General features: G+C 43.8%; 2 protein-coding genes across 3 annotated transcripts in view; one reads left to right on the top strand and one right to left on the bottom strand.

Moving 5' to 3' along the window:
- Positions 1–15,905, bottom strand: part of nup133 (nucleoporin 133) — a 54,966-nt gene that overhangs the window by 8,485 nt on the left and 30,576 nt on the right. For both annotated transcript variants that reach the window (XM_078230424.1, XM_078230425.1), the window contains exons 16-23: positions 13,217–13,339; positions 10,282–10,381; positions 8,743–8,994; positions 5,077–5,210; positions 4,169–4,327; positions 3,402–3,537; positions 2,640–2,758; positions 432–512 (exon numbers count right to left, since the gene is read on the bottom strand). In XM_078230424.1, coding sequence (XP_078086550.1) covers positions 432–512; positions 2,640–2,758; positions 3,402–3,537; positions 4,169–4,327; positions 5,077–5,210; positions 8,743–8,994; positions 10,282–10,381; positions 13,217–13,339 — 1,104 coding nt within the window. The remainder of the gene's footprint in view (positions 1–431; positions 513–2,639; positions 2,759–3,401; positions 3,538–4,168; positions 4,328–5,076; positions 5,211–8,742; positions 8,995–10,281; positions 10,382–13,216; positions 13,340–15,905) is intronic.
- The window catches only part of pdcd2 (programmed cell death 2), a 39,455-nt gene that overhangs the window by 16,728 nt on the left and 6,822 nt on the right, over positions 1–15,905 (top strand). The gene's annotated exons all lie outside the window — the stretch shown is intronic.

Genomic DNA, 15,905 nt, shown 5'->3' with positions numbered 1-15,905 from the left:
GGAGGCAAACGTTTCCTCAGTCGGCTGAGAGATTTCCTCTTGCAGGTGATTTGGGGACAGAGTGGGGGGCCAGTGACGAAGTGAGACAAAATGTCTATGAGCCTAGTGCTTTACTTTGCCCCAAGTAACTAAATATTTTGAGGTATTAGTACTAAAAGTTTAAACCCAGATACAAGGAAATACAGAATCTTTTTATCCAGAATACTGAAGGTTGAAAATTGGCTGAACATTTCTAGAAGGAATAAAACAGAATAAATACTTGCCGCTAACATTTCTGAATCAATGATCATTTGGGGAAGAGTAATTATCAACCTGGTCAGTTAATATAGGGCAAGTATCGCAGAAAAAAACCCACCAACATTCATGATGTTTCTACTCAAATTATAACATGCTCTCCTGCTACCTTTTAAGAAAGCTTCCATCAGCTATACCTTTTCAATAAATTCCAGAAGATCAAGGGCCTTCTTGAAATCGTATTCATTCGCTCTGGTGTTGTCATCACTGATGTAAAGCTGTAGAAATTGGATATTAATCTGATTAATTACCATTGAACATGAATGGGTTGTGGATGTAACCAGCTAGGCCGGTATTTATTGCCCATTCCCAATTGTCCAAGAGATGGCGTGAACCACCTTCTTTAACTGCAGTCCATGCAGTGCAGGTGCACTCCACAGTGCTATTATGAATGGAGACCTAGGATTTTGATGATGTGACACTAAAGGAATGGCGATTTAGTTCCAAATGAAGATGGTGTCCATCTTGGAGAACTCTCCAGGCGGTGGTGTTCCCATCCATCTACTCTGGTCCTTCTATGCGGTAGAGGCAATCTGTTTGGAAAGTGCTGGAGGAGGAGGCTTGGCAAGTTGCTGCGGTGCATCTTGTAGATGGTGCACACTGCTGTCACTGTGCGTCGGTGGTAGAGGGAGTGAATGTTGAAGGTGATGGAGTGGTACCTATCAAGTGGGCTGTTTTATCATGGATGGTTTTGAGCTTTTTGAGTATTGTTGGAACTGCATTCATCCAAGCAAATGGTGAGTATTCCATCACACTCCTGACTTGTCCCTTGTAGATGGGGGTCAGGTTTTGGGGAGTCAGGAGGCGAGTTACTCGTTGCAGGATTCCAAGCCTCTGACTTGTTCTTGTAGCCACAGTATTTATATGGTGGGTCCAGTTCAGTTTCTAGTCAATGGTCCCAGAATGTTGATAGTGGGAGATTCAACAATGGTAATGCTATTGAATGTCAAGGGGAGATGGTTACATTCTCTCTTGCTGGAAATGGTCATTGCCTGGCAAAGTTAGGGGGCAACTAACATTCTCACCAATTAGCCCAAGCTCAAATGTTATTCAGGTCTAGCTGAATTTGGACAGGGACTGTTTCCATAAAGTCGTCGTGAATGAACATTGTGCAATCACCCGCAAAATCCCACTTCTGGCCTTATAATGGAGGGAAATTAATTGATGAAGCAACTGAAGATGGTTGGACCTAGGACACTTCCCTGAGGAACTCCGGCAGTGATGGACTGATGCTGAATAGATCAGCCTCTAATAACCACAACCATCTTTCTCTGTATGGCCAGTGGAAAGTCACCCTCCACCCTCCAATTTCAATTTTACTTGGGCTCCTTGATGCCACACCTGGTCAGATGCTGCTTCATGTAAAGGGCAGTCACTCTCACTCACGATTGTAACTGCAGCAATCCCCTTGGAAAATATAAGCAAATGGCTTGATGGATACAAAGAAATCCCATGGCCTTGGTCAACTTTGTGCTCACAACCAACACCATGAAAAACAGATTATTCTGGCCATTTACCTTATTTACTCTGTGGGTTCTTGTCGAGCACAAATTTACACAGAGACTATGCTTCAAAGGTGTTTAAACTGGCTGTGAGGAGCTCTGGAACATTCAGGACATGGATAATAATTCTACTGTTTTTTTGGATGAATAGTAAAACCTCACTTTATCCTAATTTCACGAACAGTGCATTCCATGTATTCATTTTGCCCTGCGAAGCTTTCCACAAAACCCTCTTTCTTCTGTAACAAACAATGACTCCAGGTCACCGACTAACCAGAAATAGAATAGAATAGAAACCCTACAGTGCAGAAGGAGGCCATTCGGCCCATCGAGTCTGCACCGACCACAATCCCACCCAGGCCCTACCCCCACATATTTACCCGCTAATCCCTCTAACCTATGCATCCCAGGACTCTGAGGGGAAATTTTTAACCTGGCCAATCAACCTAACCCGCACATCTTTGGACTGTGGGAGGAAACCGGAGCACCCGGAGGAAACCCACGCAGACACGAGGAGAATGTGCAAACTCCACATAGACAGTGACCCGAGCCGGGAATCGAACCCGGGACCCTGGAGCTGTGAAGCAGCAGTGCTAACCCCACTGTGCTACCGTGACCTTTGTTTTCTCTGAATTCAAAAATCTCAAATCTCCTCTTGCCTTTCTCAGTTTCATTGGAAACTGTCTTGTTATCAAGTCACTCCCCATAACTACTTCCCTAGCCTAGTCAATCCACACTACACTCTCCCAGAGTTTCAGCATCTTTCTGGAATCCACAGTGACACAATCTATATCTGTGATTTTGGATATTGGTATCAGAGACATTGGTGTTCACTGTACTTACATGGATCAGTTGGGAAGCAGTTAACACAGGCATGGTGTCTATGTTGAGCTGTTTCTTATTTAGCAGCTCCATTGGCAAGGTCTCCTGGTGAAGCAGATACCGTTCCTGCACTGTCAAGTCTATAACAAAATGAGCACAATGAAGTCAGTGCTTTAGACAGAGGGAGATCAAGGCAGCAGAAGCATGAGAAACATTGTTATTCAAACATTAATAACTATTTTCGCTGCTGTTTTGTCGATGAAATACTTCCGACTCCGTCAGTGTCAAACATTCTCAGATCGGCTGCAGCACAGTAAACATTTACATTGCTACTTCCAACTTGGAATTCAGTAAGGCTTCATTTATTGACACTCATACCTCTGGGGAGAATCAGGTTCAGATAACTGAAATCATAGTACAGTCCATCATAATTACACCAGCTTTTTGAAGGGCTATTCCCCAGAACTCCACAAATTAGCTTTCTCCATGCCCAACTACCCATCAAAAATTCCTATGAAATCTGATTCCATCACCGTTTCAGGTAATGTGTTCTAGATCTTAACAACCCCGATGAGGAACAGGAAAGAACAGCTGGCCCAATGACAGATTAACGGCAGCAATTTACAAAGTCAAAGCTGGAGCTGCGTTGAGGAGGCAAAATGCAACAAAGAGTTTGATGCTTGGCGATGGTGAACTCTGACATCTGCGAGCAATTTGTCATAAATCAACGAGAGAAAAGAAAAACAGGAAGACAGGAATGTTTAAGGGACTGTTAGACTTTACCCTCCATCTTCTCCTGCAGGAGGTCGTCAGGGAGATCAGAAGCAAATGCAGACAGTTTACTGAGGCTTAGCAGAGTTTTCTTCTTTGCAAAATACCGTGTTTCCATGTTGGCGAGATTGAGCAATGTTTTGTGTGCCTGCAACAAGTTTAAATTAACCAGACTTTTACATGAAAATATGTCCTCAGCACAGATTTATTAACAGGTTATAGGCAAATCCAGGTCAAAAACAAAACGGAAATGGTTGGCTTTTAAATAATCTTGTCTATTTTCTTTCCTAATTCCACCTTGATTTATGCAAAATTATGCAACAGCCTCAAATAAGAGCGTAATCAAATCCAGGGCTACTCTCAGCAGTCTGGAGACTACACACTGGAAAACACACTGTTCTTAGGCAGTAAAACATCACCACAGTTACATTAGCAGCAGCTCCTGAACTGTAACCCTCACCATGGAGAGGAGGACACTGTTAGCAAGATCAGGGGAACGGTTACTGCTGAGAGTTAACATCCTGGAATCACCCCACTCCCATCCAGGGACACCAACTCAGGACAATTAGGGGTGGCCAATAGATCAATAAATACTGACCTTGCCAACAAGACTCACACCCTAATAACCAGGGATGGGGAGGGGATTCTGAGGTATGGTTTCTTTCCTAAACATTAATTTTCCTTTGTTCAGACTCAAATTCTCAGTCTTTGCAGACTTATCTTTCTTTTCCAACATTTCATATCAAAGCAGCACAAGTTTCAAAGTCACAATCCAATACCTTGTCAAAGTTCTGGACATTGATCTCATGAAGCCAGCTGAGGTGTTCATGGGATTGCAGGAAGCTGGCCAGCTGTGCATGCTGGGATACTGGCGGTGACAGAAGCTTCCCCCTTTTCCCCTTTTCCATGTACCAGCGAAACAGGAAGTCGGAAAAGTTCTGTTAAATAAAATAAGGATCTGTATCAGCCTTTCCCTTGGAGTAACCAATCTCTTTCACACCAAGTACAAGGACAAAACAAGTTCATGTTGAACACAAACTGATCTCAGTTTTAAAGGAAATCTGCATTGAGAGCTGGTGAGTGAGGGAGTTTCAAGGGTTCATTTTTATCTACAGTATAGTTTCTTCTTTTAAAAAATTTACAATTAATTAAAAATTGCTCAAGTTAAGAGAAGTTAAGCTTTGTGTGTGTAAACTAGAGTTTGCAGCATGTAAACTGCCTGCTACTTCTCTTAAATTACAAGTGACTATAAATCCATAGAATCCCACAGTGCAGAAGGAGGCCATTCGGCCCATCATGTCTGCACCAACCATAATCCCACCCAGGCCCTATTCCGATAACCCCATGCATTTACCCTAGTCAGTCCCCCTAAGGGGCAATTTAGCATAGCCAATCCACCTAACCCGCACATCTTTGGATCTTAAAATCAAAAGTATTTTATTGACAGTAAGGCACGATTTGTCTTGAGGTCATGAAAGGCAATATATAAACGCAAGATCTAATGGAGAATCGTGTTGGACTTGAAACTTTAACTCTCCCTTCACAGATGCTGCCAGACCCACTGAGCTTTTCCAGCATTTACTGTTTTTATTATAGATGCAAATTATTTATTGCAAACAAGTTACCAGTTTTGTTTTTCAAATCTATAACTTAAAAGAAAGCAGGAAGATGAGTAGAAAGGCCTCACCTGATCAGCAAACTGGTTTACATAACGCTGTAATCTGGTCTGGTTGTCAGTCTGTTCACACAGTTGTATTAGGATATCAAAGTCACAGTATTTCTCTGCCAGTGAAGCAGTAAGCTGGTACTGACCAAGAGAAACTGAAAAGAACAAACATTATAAAGTCACACGTTTCTAAAACAATGTCCCAGGCCCAAAGATCGATTACTTCAAATTCTACTGAGCAAATCACACTTTCTGACAAGTTATCACCTGTGAATTTGGGGGTGTGAATTGAAGGGAACCATGATACATGTATTCAGCCTCTCCTGATATTTTGGGGCTCAGGGAATGAACACAAAGGAGCTAGAAGGGTTAAATTAACAGCCGGTAAAAGACGGGAATTTCTGGTCAATGGAAAACGGAGTGAAGTCTCACTAATATTTAACAGAAACTATTTCCTGTAACTAGAAATGTGAGCAATTAAACTACTGACCTTTATAAGGAATTAATTGACACCCAGCTTTTAGCCAATCAGGTCAGGGGAAAGAGAATGCACCACTGAAAGGAATAAGATGATATTTATTGGCAGGTTTGATGAGGACTTATCTGTTGAGGTAGTATGGGCGGAGATTAGAAATAGGAGAGGAGAGGTCACCCTGTTGGGAGTCTTTTATAGACCTCCTAAAAGTTCTAGAGAGGTTGAGGAAAGGATTGCGGAGTCAATCCTGCTTAGGAGTGAAAGTAATAGGGCAATTGTTATGGGGGATTTTAACTTGACTAATATTGACTGGAATTGTTATAGCTCTAGCTCGTTAGAGGGGTCAGTTTTTGTTCAAAGCGTGCAGGAAGGTTTTTTGACTCAGTATGTAGACAGGCCAACTAGAGGTGAGGCTATATTGGATCTGGTGCTGGGAAATGAGCCAGACCAGGTGCTAGACTTGGAAGTTGGTGTGCATTTTGGTGATAGTGACCACAATTCGGTTACGTTCACCTTAGTGATGGAAAGGGATAGGCATGAACCTCGGGCCAGTGGTTTTAGCTGGGGGAAGGGTAATTATGAGGCTATTAGGAGAGAATTAGGAAACATAGGTTGGACTAGGAGATTACAGGGACTGGGAACGTCCGACATGTGGAGTTTTTTTTTTCAAGGAGCAGCTACTGCGAGTCTGTGATAGGTATGTCCCTGTCAGGCAAGGAGGAATTGGTAGGGCTAGGGAACCGTGGTGCACCAAAAAAGTTTCTTTGTTGGTTAAAAAGAAAAAGGAGGCTTATGTTCGGATGAGACGTGAGCACTCGGGTAGTGCACTAGAAAGCTTTAGATTGGCTAAGAGGGAGTTGAAGAGCGAGCTTAGAAGGGCTAAAAGGGGACATGAGAAGACTTTGGCGGATAGGGTTAAAGAGAATCCTAAGGCGTTCTATAGGTATGTCAAGAACAGAAGGTTGGTTAGGGCAAGTTTAGGGCCAGTTATAGATGGCAGAGGGAAGTTATGTGTGGAACCGGAGGAGATTGGTGAAGCATTGAACCAATATTTCTCTTCGGTGTTCACGCAAGGGGACATGAATATAGCTGAGGAGGACACTGGGTTGCAAGGGAGTAGAATAGACAGTATTACAGTTGACAAGGAGGATGTGCAGGATATTCTGGAGGGTCTGAAAATAGATAAATCCCCTGGTCCGGATGGGATTTATCCAAGGATTCTCTGGGAGGCAAGAGAAGTGATTGCAGAGCCTCTGGCTCTGATCTTCAGGTCGTCGTTGGCCTCTGGTATAGTACCAGAAGATTGGAGGTTAGCGAATGTTGTCCCATTGTTTAAGAAGGGGAACAGAGACTTCCCCGGGAATTATAGACCGGTGAGTCTCACTTCTGTTGTCGGCAAGATGTTGGAAAAAATTATAAGGGATAGGATTTATAGTTATTTGGAGAGTAATGAATTGATAGGTGATAGTCAGCATGGTTTTGTGGCAGGTAGGTCGTGCCTTACTAACCTTATTGAGTTTTTTGAGAAAGTGACCAAGGAGGTGGATGGGGGCAAGGCAGTGGACGTGGTATATATGGATTTTAGTAAGGCGTTTGATAAGGTTCACCATGGTAGGCTTCTGCAGAAAATGCAGATGTATGGGATTGGGGGTGATCTAGGAAATTGGATCAGGAATTGGCTAGCGGATAGGAAACAGAGGGTGGTGGTTGATAGTAAATATTCATCATGGAGTGCGGTTACAAGTGGTGTACCTCAGGGATCTGTTTTGGGGCCACTGCTGTTTGTAATATTTATTAATGATCTGGATGAGGGTATAGTTGGGTGGATTAGCAAATTTGCTGATGACACCAAAGTCGGTGGTGTGGTAGACAGTGAGGAAGGGTGTCGTAGTTTGCAGGAAGACTTAGACAGGTTGCAAAGTTGGGCCGAGAGGTGGCGGATGGAGTTTAATGCGGAGAAGTGTGAGGTAATTCACTTTGGTAGGAATAACAGATGTGTTGAGTATAGGGCTAACGGGAGGACTTTGAATAGTGTGGAGGAGCAGAGGGATCTAGGTGTATGTGTGCATAGATCCCTGAAAGTTGGGAATCAAGTAGATAAGGTTGTTAAGAAGGCATATGGTGTCTTGGCGTTTATTGGTAGGGGGATTGAATTTAGGAGTCGTAGCGTTATGTTGCAACTGTACACAACTCTGGTGCGGCCGCACTTGGAGTACTGTGTGCAGTTCTGGTCCCCACATTACAGGAAGGATGTGGAGGCTTTGGAGAGGGTGCAGAGGAGGTTTACCAGGATGTTGCCTGGTATGGAGGGGAGATCCTATGAGGAGAGGCTGAAGGATTTGGGATTGTTTTCGCTGGAAAGGCGGCGGCTAAGAGGGGATCTTATTGAAACATATAAGATGATTAGAGGTTTAGATAGGGTGGATAGTGATAGCCTTTTTCCTCTGATGGAGAAATCCAGCACGAGGGGGCATGGCTTTAAATTGAGGGGGGGTAGTTATAGAACCGATGTCAGGGGTAGGTTCTTTACCCAGAGGGTGGTGAGGGATTGGAATGCCCTGCCAGCATCAGTAGTAAATGCGCCTAGTTTGGGGGCGTTTAAGAGATCCGTAGATAGGTTCATGGACGAAAAGAAATTGGTTTAGGTTGGAGGGTCACAGTTTTTTTTTAACTGGTCGGTGCAACATCGTGGGCCGAAGGGCCTGTTCTGCGCTGTAATGTTCTATGTTCTATGTTCTAGCTGCTGAAATATTTTGTTTTCCATTGAAGATGAGGAAAGAAGAGGCATTGGAGCAGTGCAGATTTCCACTCTAAGCTTGGTCTCATAATTGTCACAGCATAGAAGGACCTATCTACAAGAACAATTTGGCTGGTCCCATTCTCTTGTCTGTTGCCCTGGAATTATTTTCTCTTCAGATAGTTTCCAATTGTTTCTTCAAAGCTATGATTGAATCGGTCTCTACCACTCTCTCAGGCAGTACCTCCAGATTCTAAACACTTGCTGCGTAATCAAGCTTTTCTTCACATCACCATTGCTTCTTTTGCCATTCACCTTAAATTGGTGTCCAATTGGTCTTGACCCTTCCCACAATAGGACCAATTTCTCCCCGTTTATATTGCCCAGTCTCCTCATGATTTTGACCACCTCTAACGAAAAAGAACAAACTTCTCCAAGCTTAGATAATAATGTAAAAGTGAATTGTTGTACATACGCAATTGTGACAACAAATGTGAGCGTTTCTGGGTGTATTCCAAGTCTAGTTTATTGTATCTTCCCTGCTGAGTGGGTCTATCCACAGACTTGAGTTGACATACGTAGCCATCCAAATAGAAATCAATTAGCGCCACCAGTTGCTCGAGAAGGGAGTTGCGTAAAGTAGTGTCGACATGTGGATAAACCTTGTTCAGAACAACATCAGTCTGCCGCAGAATCACAGTCCTCACACCCGTTGGACCACTGGATGCTTTAGAGAGGAAATAATAACTAAAATTACTGAGAAGTTTGATGTCTGAAATGTAAATTGCATCATTATTTGTAACTGAGTCATAAACAATCACTGAATTTTTAACAATGGTTCCACGTATTAAATTAATTCTCTACATGAAGCTGGTAAAGTTCATTGAATGATTCAGCCACTCTGCCCATCATGTTGGTGCTGGCTCTTTGAAAGATCGATCAAACTCCTGATCTTTCAGCTCCAGTTTTTTTCCTTTCGAGTAGATATACAATTCCCTTTTGAAAGTTTCTGTTGAATCTGCTCTGAGGCGGCACATCCCAGATCATAACTAATTTTAAAAACTCATTTCATCTTCTCTTTTGCAGAGTTTTAAAAAAAATCCGTGTCCAGAGATTACCGCTCTGCTCCCGTCGCTGATGTCCCATATAATGGCTCATTACCTTGTTCCAGTAACTCCCCTGAATTCAATTGTGACAGGAAACAAGTGGACTTTGTTACTTTTACACAAATAACAGAGTGAGGATAAAATGACAGCCTGTGACAGATTCAAAAACTACAAACTTCTCAAATCTTTCCAAAATGATTCTGCGTGGGTGTGGGGGAGCAGGGCTGAAGATGTAATCTACTGAATGAGCCAAAATCTTGAGTGAATCTCTCAGGGAAACGTGCAGAGCTCACACTCTCCACCTTGTGTGAATTATGTATACTTGCTTCTATCACAACACTACAAGTATATACATGGGCGGCACGGTAGCACAGTGGTTAGCACTGCTGCTCCACAACTCCAGGAACCTGGGTTCGATTCCCATCTTGGGTCACTGTCTGTGTGGAGTTTGCACATTCTCCTCGTGTCTGCGTGGGTTTCCTCCGGGTGCTCTGGTTTCCTCCCACAGTCCAAAGCTGTGCGGGCTAGGTTGATTGGCCATTCTAAATTGCCCTTAGTGTCCCGGGATGCATAGGTTAGAGGGATTAGTGGGTAAATATGTGGGGATATGGGGATAGGGCCTGGGTGGGATTGTGGTCGGTGCAGACTCGATGGGCCTCTTTCTGCACTGTTGGATTCTATGAGATTCTATAAATTGCACGTAGATAATTAACAACTGCCACAGCAAACATGAACGCAGTTCTAGATTAGAATTCGGGTAACCATTCTAAACAATAATAACCAAAATCCTCACCACAGACCGCACCCACGTTTTCCCACACCAGCTATATTCCGAACCACTGAATCCCATTTCATTTCCAATTGTTGCCACGGAAACTGAAAATGATTCCAATCCAGCCCCATCTCACCTGTCCAGGGAATGTACTCTGGTTCCTGTTCAGACTCTTCTTGTGACTTATAAAATGAGCTTTTATTGTGTCGATGATGGACAGCCACATGCAGCATATCCTGCACACCAACAAAGAGAGACAATTAATAAATCAAATCGAATTCTGGGTTTTATACGTGGAATAAAAAGAGGGAGTTAATGGTAAACCTATAGTAAAGTTAGGTCTGAACTGAAGGATTGTGTCCAATTTGAAAAGATGTAAAGGTGTTTGCAGGGTTTTTGAGGGGATGGGGGACTCAGTTTGGTGAATAGATTGGAGAATCCAGGGCTGCTCTCTTTAGAGGCTGCGGTTTGAAGAGGATTTGATCGAGGTGTTCAAAATCAGGAGGGGTCTGGACAGAGTAGATGGAGAGAAACTGTTCCCACTTGCGAAAGGATAGAGGACAAAAGAACACAGATTTAAGGTGAATGGCGAAAGAACCAGAGGTGGAATGAGGAAAATCCTTTCTAACTCTGCAAGTAGTTAGGAACTGGAATGCACCGCCTGGGAGTGTGCTGGAGGCAGGTTCAATTGTGGCTGTCAAAAGGGGATTGGACAATAACTTGGATTTTGTAGCATAGTCTTTGATTTTAAGACGGCATGCCAGCGAACAAGTTCAAAGTTCATAATATAAACAGAAAATGCTGGATAAAGTCAACAGCTCTGGCAGCATCTGTGGAGAGAGAAACACACGGCCCTATTTTACCAAAATGGGCACGAAAACGTGGTAAAGTCGGGTGTGAGGCCATTAATGCGATCCGCGCCCGTGCAGATGGCCACTTTACCGAAACCCAGGAATGGCAACGATCTGATTCGTTCCCGAAACGGGCGCAACGGCGACTTAAATGCATTTGCATGTATTTCAATTGAATTAATGAACTGCCCGCCCAACTTTATCAGCATTTCCCCCTTTACCACTGCGTTCGCCAATCCGGAACTGCGCCAAAATGAACATGCTGAATAAAACTCTGAATCGGACGCTCCAGCTGCTGAAGAGGTGAGTTCAGAGCTTCCAATGGCTCTCTGACTCAGATCGGTGGTGGTGGTTTGGGGAGGTGTGAGGGGGTGGGAGGCAGGTCAGATCATTCTCTGGTTTGGGGGGGGGGGGGGGGGGGGCAGGGAGGGCTGATCGTTGTCTGGTGGGGAGGGAGGGGGAGGCGGCTCAGATGTTCCTGTGGGAGTGGTGATTTGGAGGGGGGGGGGAGATGGATCTCTGGTTTGGGGGGGGGGGGGGACAGGGGGTCCGCTGCCACTCTGCGGGCAATTGGTTGGGCGGGGGAAGGGGGCATGGGGTCACGATCAGTCTGGGTAGCGAGGGAGGGGGGGTTTATAAGGGGGCCAGTGATGTCTGTGGGGACCATTGCTCCTGCCTTTTGCTCCCGGGCCACTTCCTCTGCTTTCTGTGGCTCGGGAGCGATCTGACACGGGCGCGCTTTTTCAAATTTTTTTCCAACTGCGCATGCACAGTTCAGAGCTCCGATCGTTCCGGCCATGCTAAGCCCCGCCCACAGCATGAATGGGACCCGCGATTTTTTTTCATTCCGAAAACATTAACTCTGTTTCTCTTCACAGACCTGAGTTTATTCAGAATTTTCAGTTTTTATTTCAGATTTCAGCATTTTGCTTTTATTTGGAGTTCAACATTCATGAGTGCGCACTGATGTTCTGGTATTTTGTATTGATCTTCACAATGACGGACACAAGTAACAGCTCAGAAATAGCTGGAAATCAGGAAATGGGAGGGAGGAACTCAGAGAAATTACAATCACCAGGGAAATGGTGCTGAGCAAATTGTTGGAGCAGCGGGCTGAAAAACCCCCGGGTCCTGATGGACTTTATCCGGGGGTCTTGGAAGAAGTAGCTGATGAGATAGTTGATGTATTGTTTTAATTTTCCAAATTTCCCTAGATTCAGGGATGATTCTATTAGATTGGAAAATAGCAAGCATAACTCCTTTATTCAAAAAGGGAGGGAGATCAAAAGCAGGAAACAACAGGCCAGTTACATCTGTCATAGGCAAAATATTAGAAGCTACTAATTAAGATGCCATAGCAGGGCACTTAGATAAATTCAAGGTAATCACGCAGAGTTAACATGTTTTTGTGAGGGAAATCATGTTTTACCAATTTATTAGAATTCTGTGAAGGAGTCACGTGTGTTGTGGATAAAGGGGATCGTACTTAGATTTCCAGAGGGCATTTGGTAAGGTCCTACATCAAAGGTTATTGCAGAAAATAAAAGCTCATGGTGCATAGGGTAACATGGCATGGATGGAATATTGGCTAGCTAACACGAAACAGTTAGCATAAATGGGTCTTTTTCTGGTTAGCAGAATGTAACAAATGGTGTGCCACAGGGATCAGTGCTGGAGCCTCGGCCTTTTACAATTTATATAAACAACTTGGATGAAGGGACCAAAGGTATGGCTGTGATATTCGCTGATGATGCAAGGATAAGTAGGAAAAAAAATTATGAGGGCATAAGGAGGCCACAAAAGTTAAATGAGTGAGCAAAGATCTGGCAAAACTGTGTCAAGTTCCGGGCGCCACACTGTGCTACACAGAGGCCAAAAGCTAACTTCCCACAGATTTCCAAGAGGACTGCACTGGAACAGAATACCAACAGATGAGAAAAGCTGGCTATATTGGGGCAGGAGGTGGAGACAGAAACACAGTACAACTTTTCCATCCAATGATGCATAACAGATTCAATGTCAATGAGATCTTCAGTTTTGCCTCAAATTCGAGCCAACTCTTATGAAGCTAGTGTCCCCCTTCAATCCTTGTCCCCTCCCTGCCCTTGTTTCTATATAAGCAAACAGAATATTTTCCAATGGTTTCTAATGAAGTGTAGGTTCAGTAAACTGGATGTTAACTTCTAAATTAAAAGACAAAGCTTTCACAGAATGCCTTACCTTCAAAACGTTGTTAACATTGGTAACTATCTGTGCCCACTCCTCGGATAGTGGGTGACTCTCCTCCAAAAAACGTTCTTCTTCCTCCAACAAACATTCAAAGGCAGTATCAATCTGGGAAACCTGCCCAGAGAAGGAATGTAAAAATGGTGCCACAATGTACAGCCATGTGTTCAGAATAGCCTGTTTTAGGTAAACTGTAACCTGAGCTGAATAGCTGGTTTCCACCATTTCTATGCAATGCTTGCCCTCTCCTTTTTACACCCAGAAGTTTTATTGATGAGCTGCTCCTGCAGTCCCAGCATCTGGTGCTCACCAGGTACCTCTGATCTTCCTCACTGTGCAGAAGCACCTTCCTAACAGCATAGCTGATACAGCGAACTTGCCAACTCACATGTCCCTGTTGCATACATAGAACATAGAAGCAGAAGTAGGTCATTCAGCCCTTCGAGCCTGCTCCACCATTCATTATGGTCATGCCCCCCCCCTATATCCCTTTGTCCTAGAGCTATATCTAATTTCTTCTTGAAATCACACTGTTTTGGCCTCAACTACTTTCTGTAGTAGCGAATTCCACACATTCACCATCCTCTGGGTGAAAAACTTTCTCCTCACCTCAGTCCCAAAAGGTTTACCCTTTATTCTCAAACTACGACCCCTAGTTCTGGGCTACCATCGGGAACATTCTTACTGAATCTACCCCGTCTAATCCTGTCAGAATTTAATAAGTTTCTATGAGATCCCCCTCACTCTTCTAACTCCAGTGAATATAATCCCAACCGACCTCATCTCTCCTCATCTGACAGACCTGCCATCCCAGGAATCAGCCTGGTAAACCTTCGCTGAACTCCCTCTATAGCAAGAACACTCTTCCTCAGACAAGGACATCAAAACTGCACACAATACTCCAGGTGTGACTTCATCAATGTCCTATACAATTCCAGTAAAATATCTTTTATCCTGTACTCAAATCCTCTCGCTATGAAGGCCAACATACCATTTGACTTCTTTACTGCCCGCTGTACCTGCACGCATAATTCCATTTGGACAGTTCACAACCTAATCTATAAACTTCAAATATTGCTGCTACACTGCCACTTCAATCAAGGATGGGCAGAGTGAATAGGAGCTGTACTTGTTAGTCTCTCTCACACTCAGCACGGTTTTATGGGCTGACTGTTGTGAAGTTAAAGCAGAGATTTGCAATAGGCTGTCCAGGAGAAAATGATACAGAAAAAAAGATATCTGACCAACAATAAAATCAAAAGATTTTACAACTAAAAATACACTCGGGGAATCCAAACAACCTGCGGGGTTGGGTCATGGTGCTGCTTTACACTCCTGTATTTCTGCAGTTTAAATTAAGTACCAATTGGACAGAAGGGAAATATACATTGCAGAAGAAAGACATTGGAATTGCAAATGTTGCTATTTTATTGGGTCCATCAAATGAGCCAGTAACTTTTTCTACACTGACAAACCAAGCTGAAAAACAAAAAAGAAATAACCATTTAAACATTAAAATTAAGAAAACAAAAAGTGGCAAGAGGGCAAGAGCCACCTGCAGTAGACAGCAAGGAGCAGGAGCTGGCCAGGGGAGGAGAAAACACTAAAGTTGAGAGCTGGCAGAGTCCCAGCAGGTACAAATACTGTACCAGGAATTTCAGATTTGCCCCAGTGAGGTGCGAGTGTGTTTGATAAAAGCTTCCTACTAGGTCACTTGAATCATACCTGGAGTGAAACACTTTATGCTCACCCTAATGCCAAAATCAAATGTTAAAGTTGGGGTCTAGGCTGACTGCATAACATACCTTGGAGTTTCTGGTCTGGCCCTAACAGTGTATATGTACATAAGTCACTGAAGATGGCAGGACATGTGGAGAGAGCAGTTAATAAAGCATAAAGTAGCCCAGGTTTTATTAATAGGGGTATTGAGTACAAGAATAAGGAGATCATGTTGAACTTATAGAAGACACTAGTTAGGCCTCATCTGGAGGACTGCATCCAGTTCTGGGTGCCATACTTGAGGATGTGCATTGGAAAGAGTGCAGAGGAGATTTACAAGAATGATTCCACGGATAAATAGCTGTAGCTGTGAGGATAGACTGGTGAGGTTAGGACTGTTTCCCTTGAAGAATGATGTGGAGATACTGGCGTTGGACTGGGGTGGGCACAGTAAGAAGTCTGACAACACCAGGGAAAAGTCCAACAGGTAAGTGGAGATTTGGAGAAGACGATGAAGAGACTTGATAGAGGCATTCAAGATCCTGAGGTGTACAGACAGGGCAAGTAGTGAGTCTGAAACTACTTCCTGGGAGGGTGGTGGAGGCAGGTTCGATCAAGGTATTCAAAAGAGAATTGGATTGTTATCGGAATAGAATGTGCAAGGCTACAGGGATCAGGCGATTGGGTAGAATGTGTTTGCTGACAACCAGCGCAGAATCGACAGCCTGTCTTCTCACCCTACGTGTAATAAAAAATCATGCCACTTTGCCGAGGTTAGGCACATAATCACCAAGGATCTGCAGATAATTCAAAGAAAAGGGAATTAAGGGATAGTGTGGGAAGATGGAGTTCAGGTAGAATACCACCCCTAATCATACTGAATGACAGAACAGGCTAGAAGGGCTGGCAGGCTGCATCTGCTATTTTTTATGTTCTTATCCAGTTTGCATAGGCATCTGAAATA

The sequence above is a fragment of the Mustelus asterias genome, chromosome 15 (assembly GCF_964213995.1).
Source record: "Mustelus asterias chromosome 15, sMusAst1.hap1.1, whole genome shotgun sequence".
NCBI lineage: Eukaryota > Metazoa > Chordata > Chondrichthyes > Carcharhiniformes > Triakidae > Mustelus > Mustelus asterias.
The sequence above is the reverse complement of the archived record's forward strand: the minus strand, read 5'-3'. Positions and strand labels throughout refer to the sequence as shown.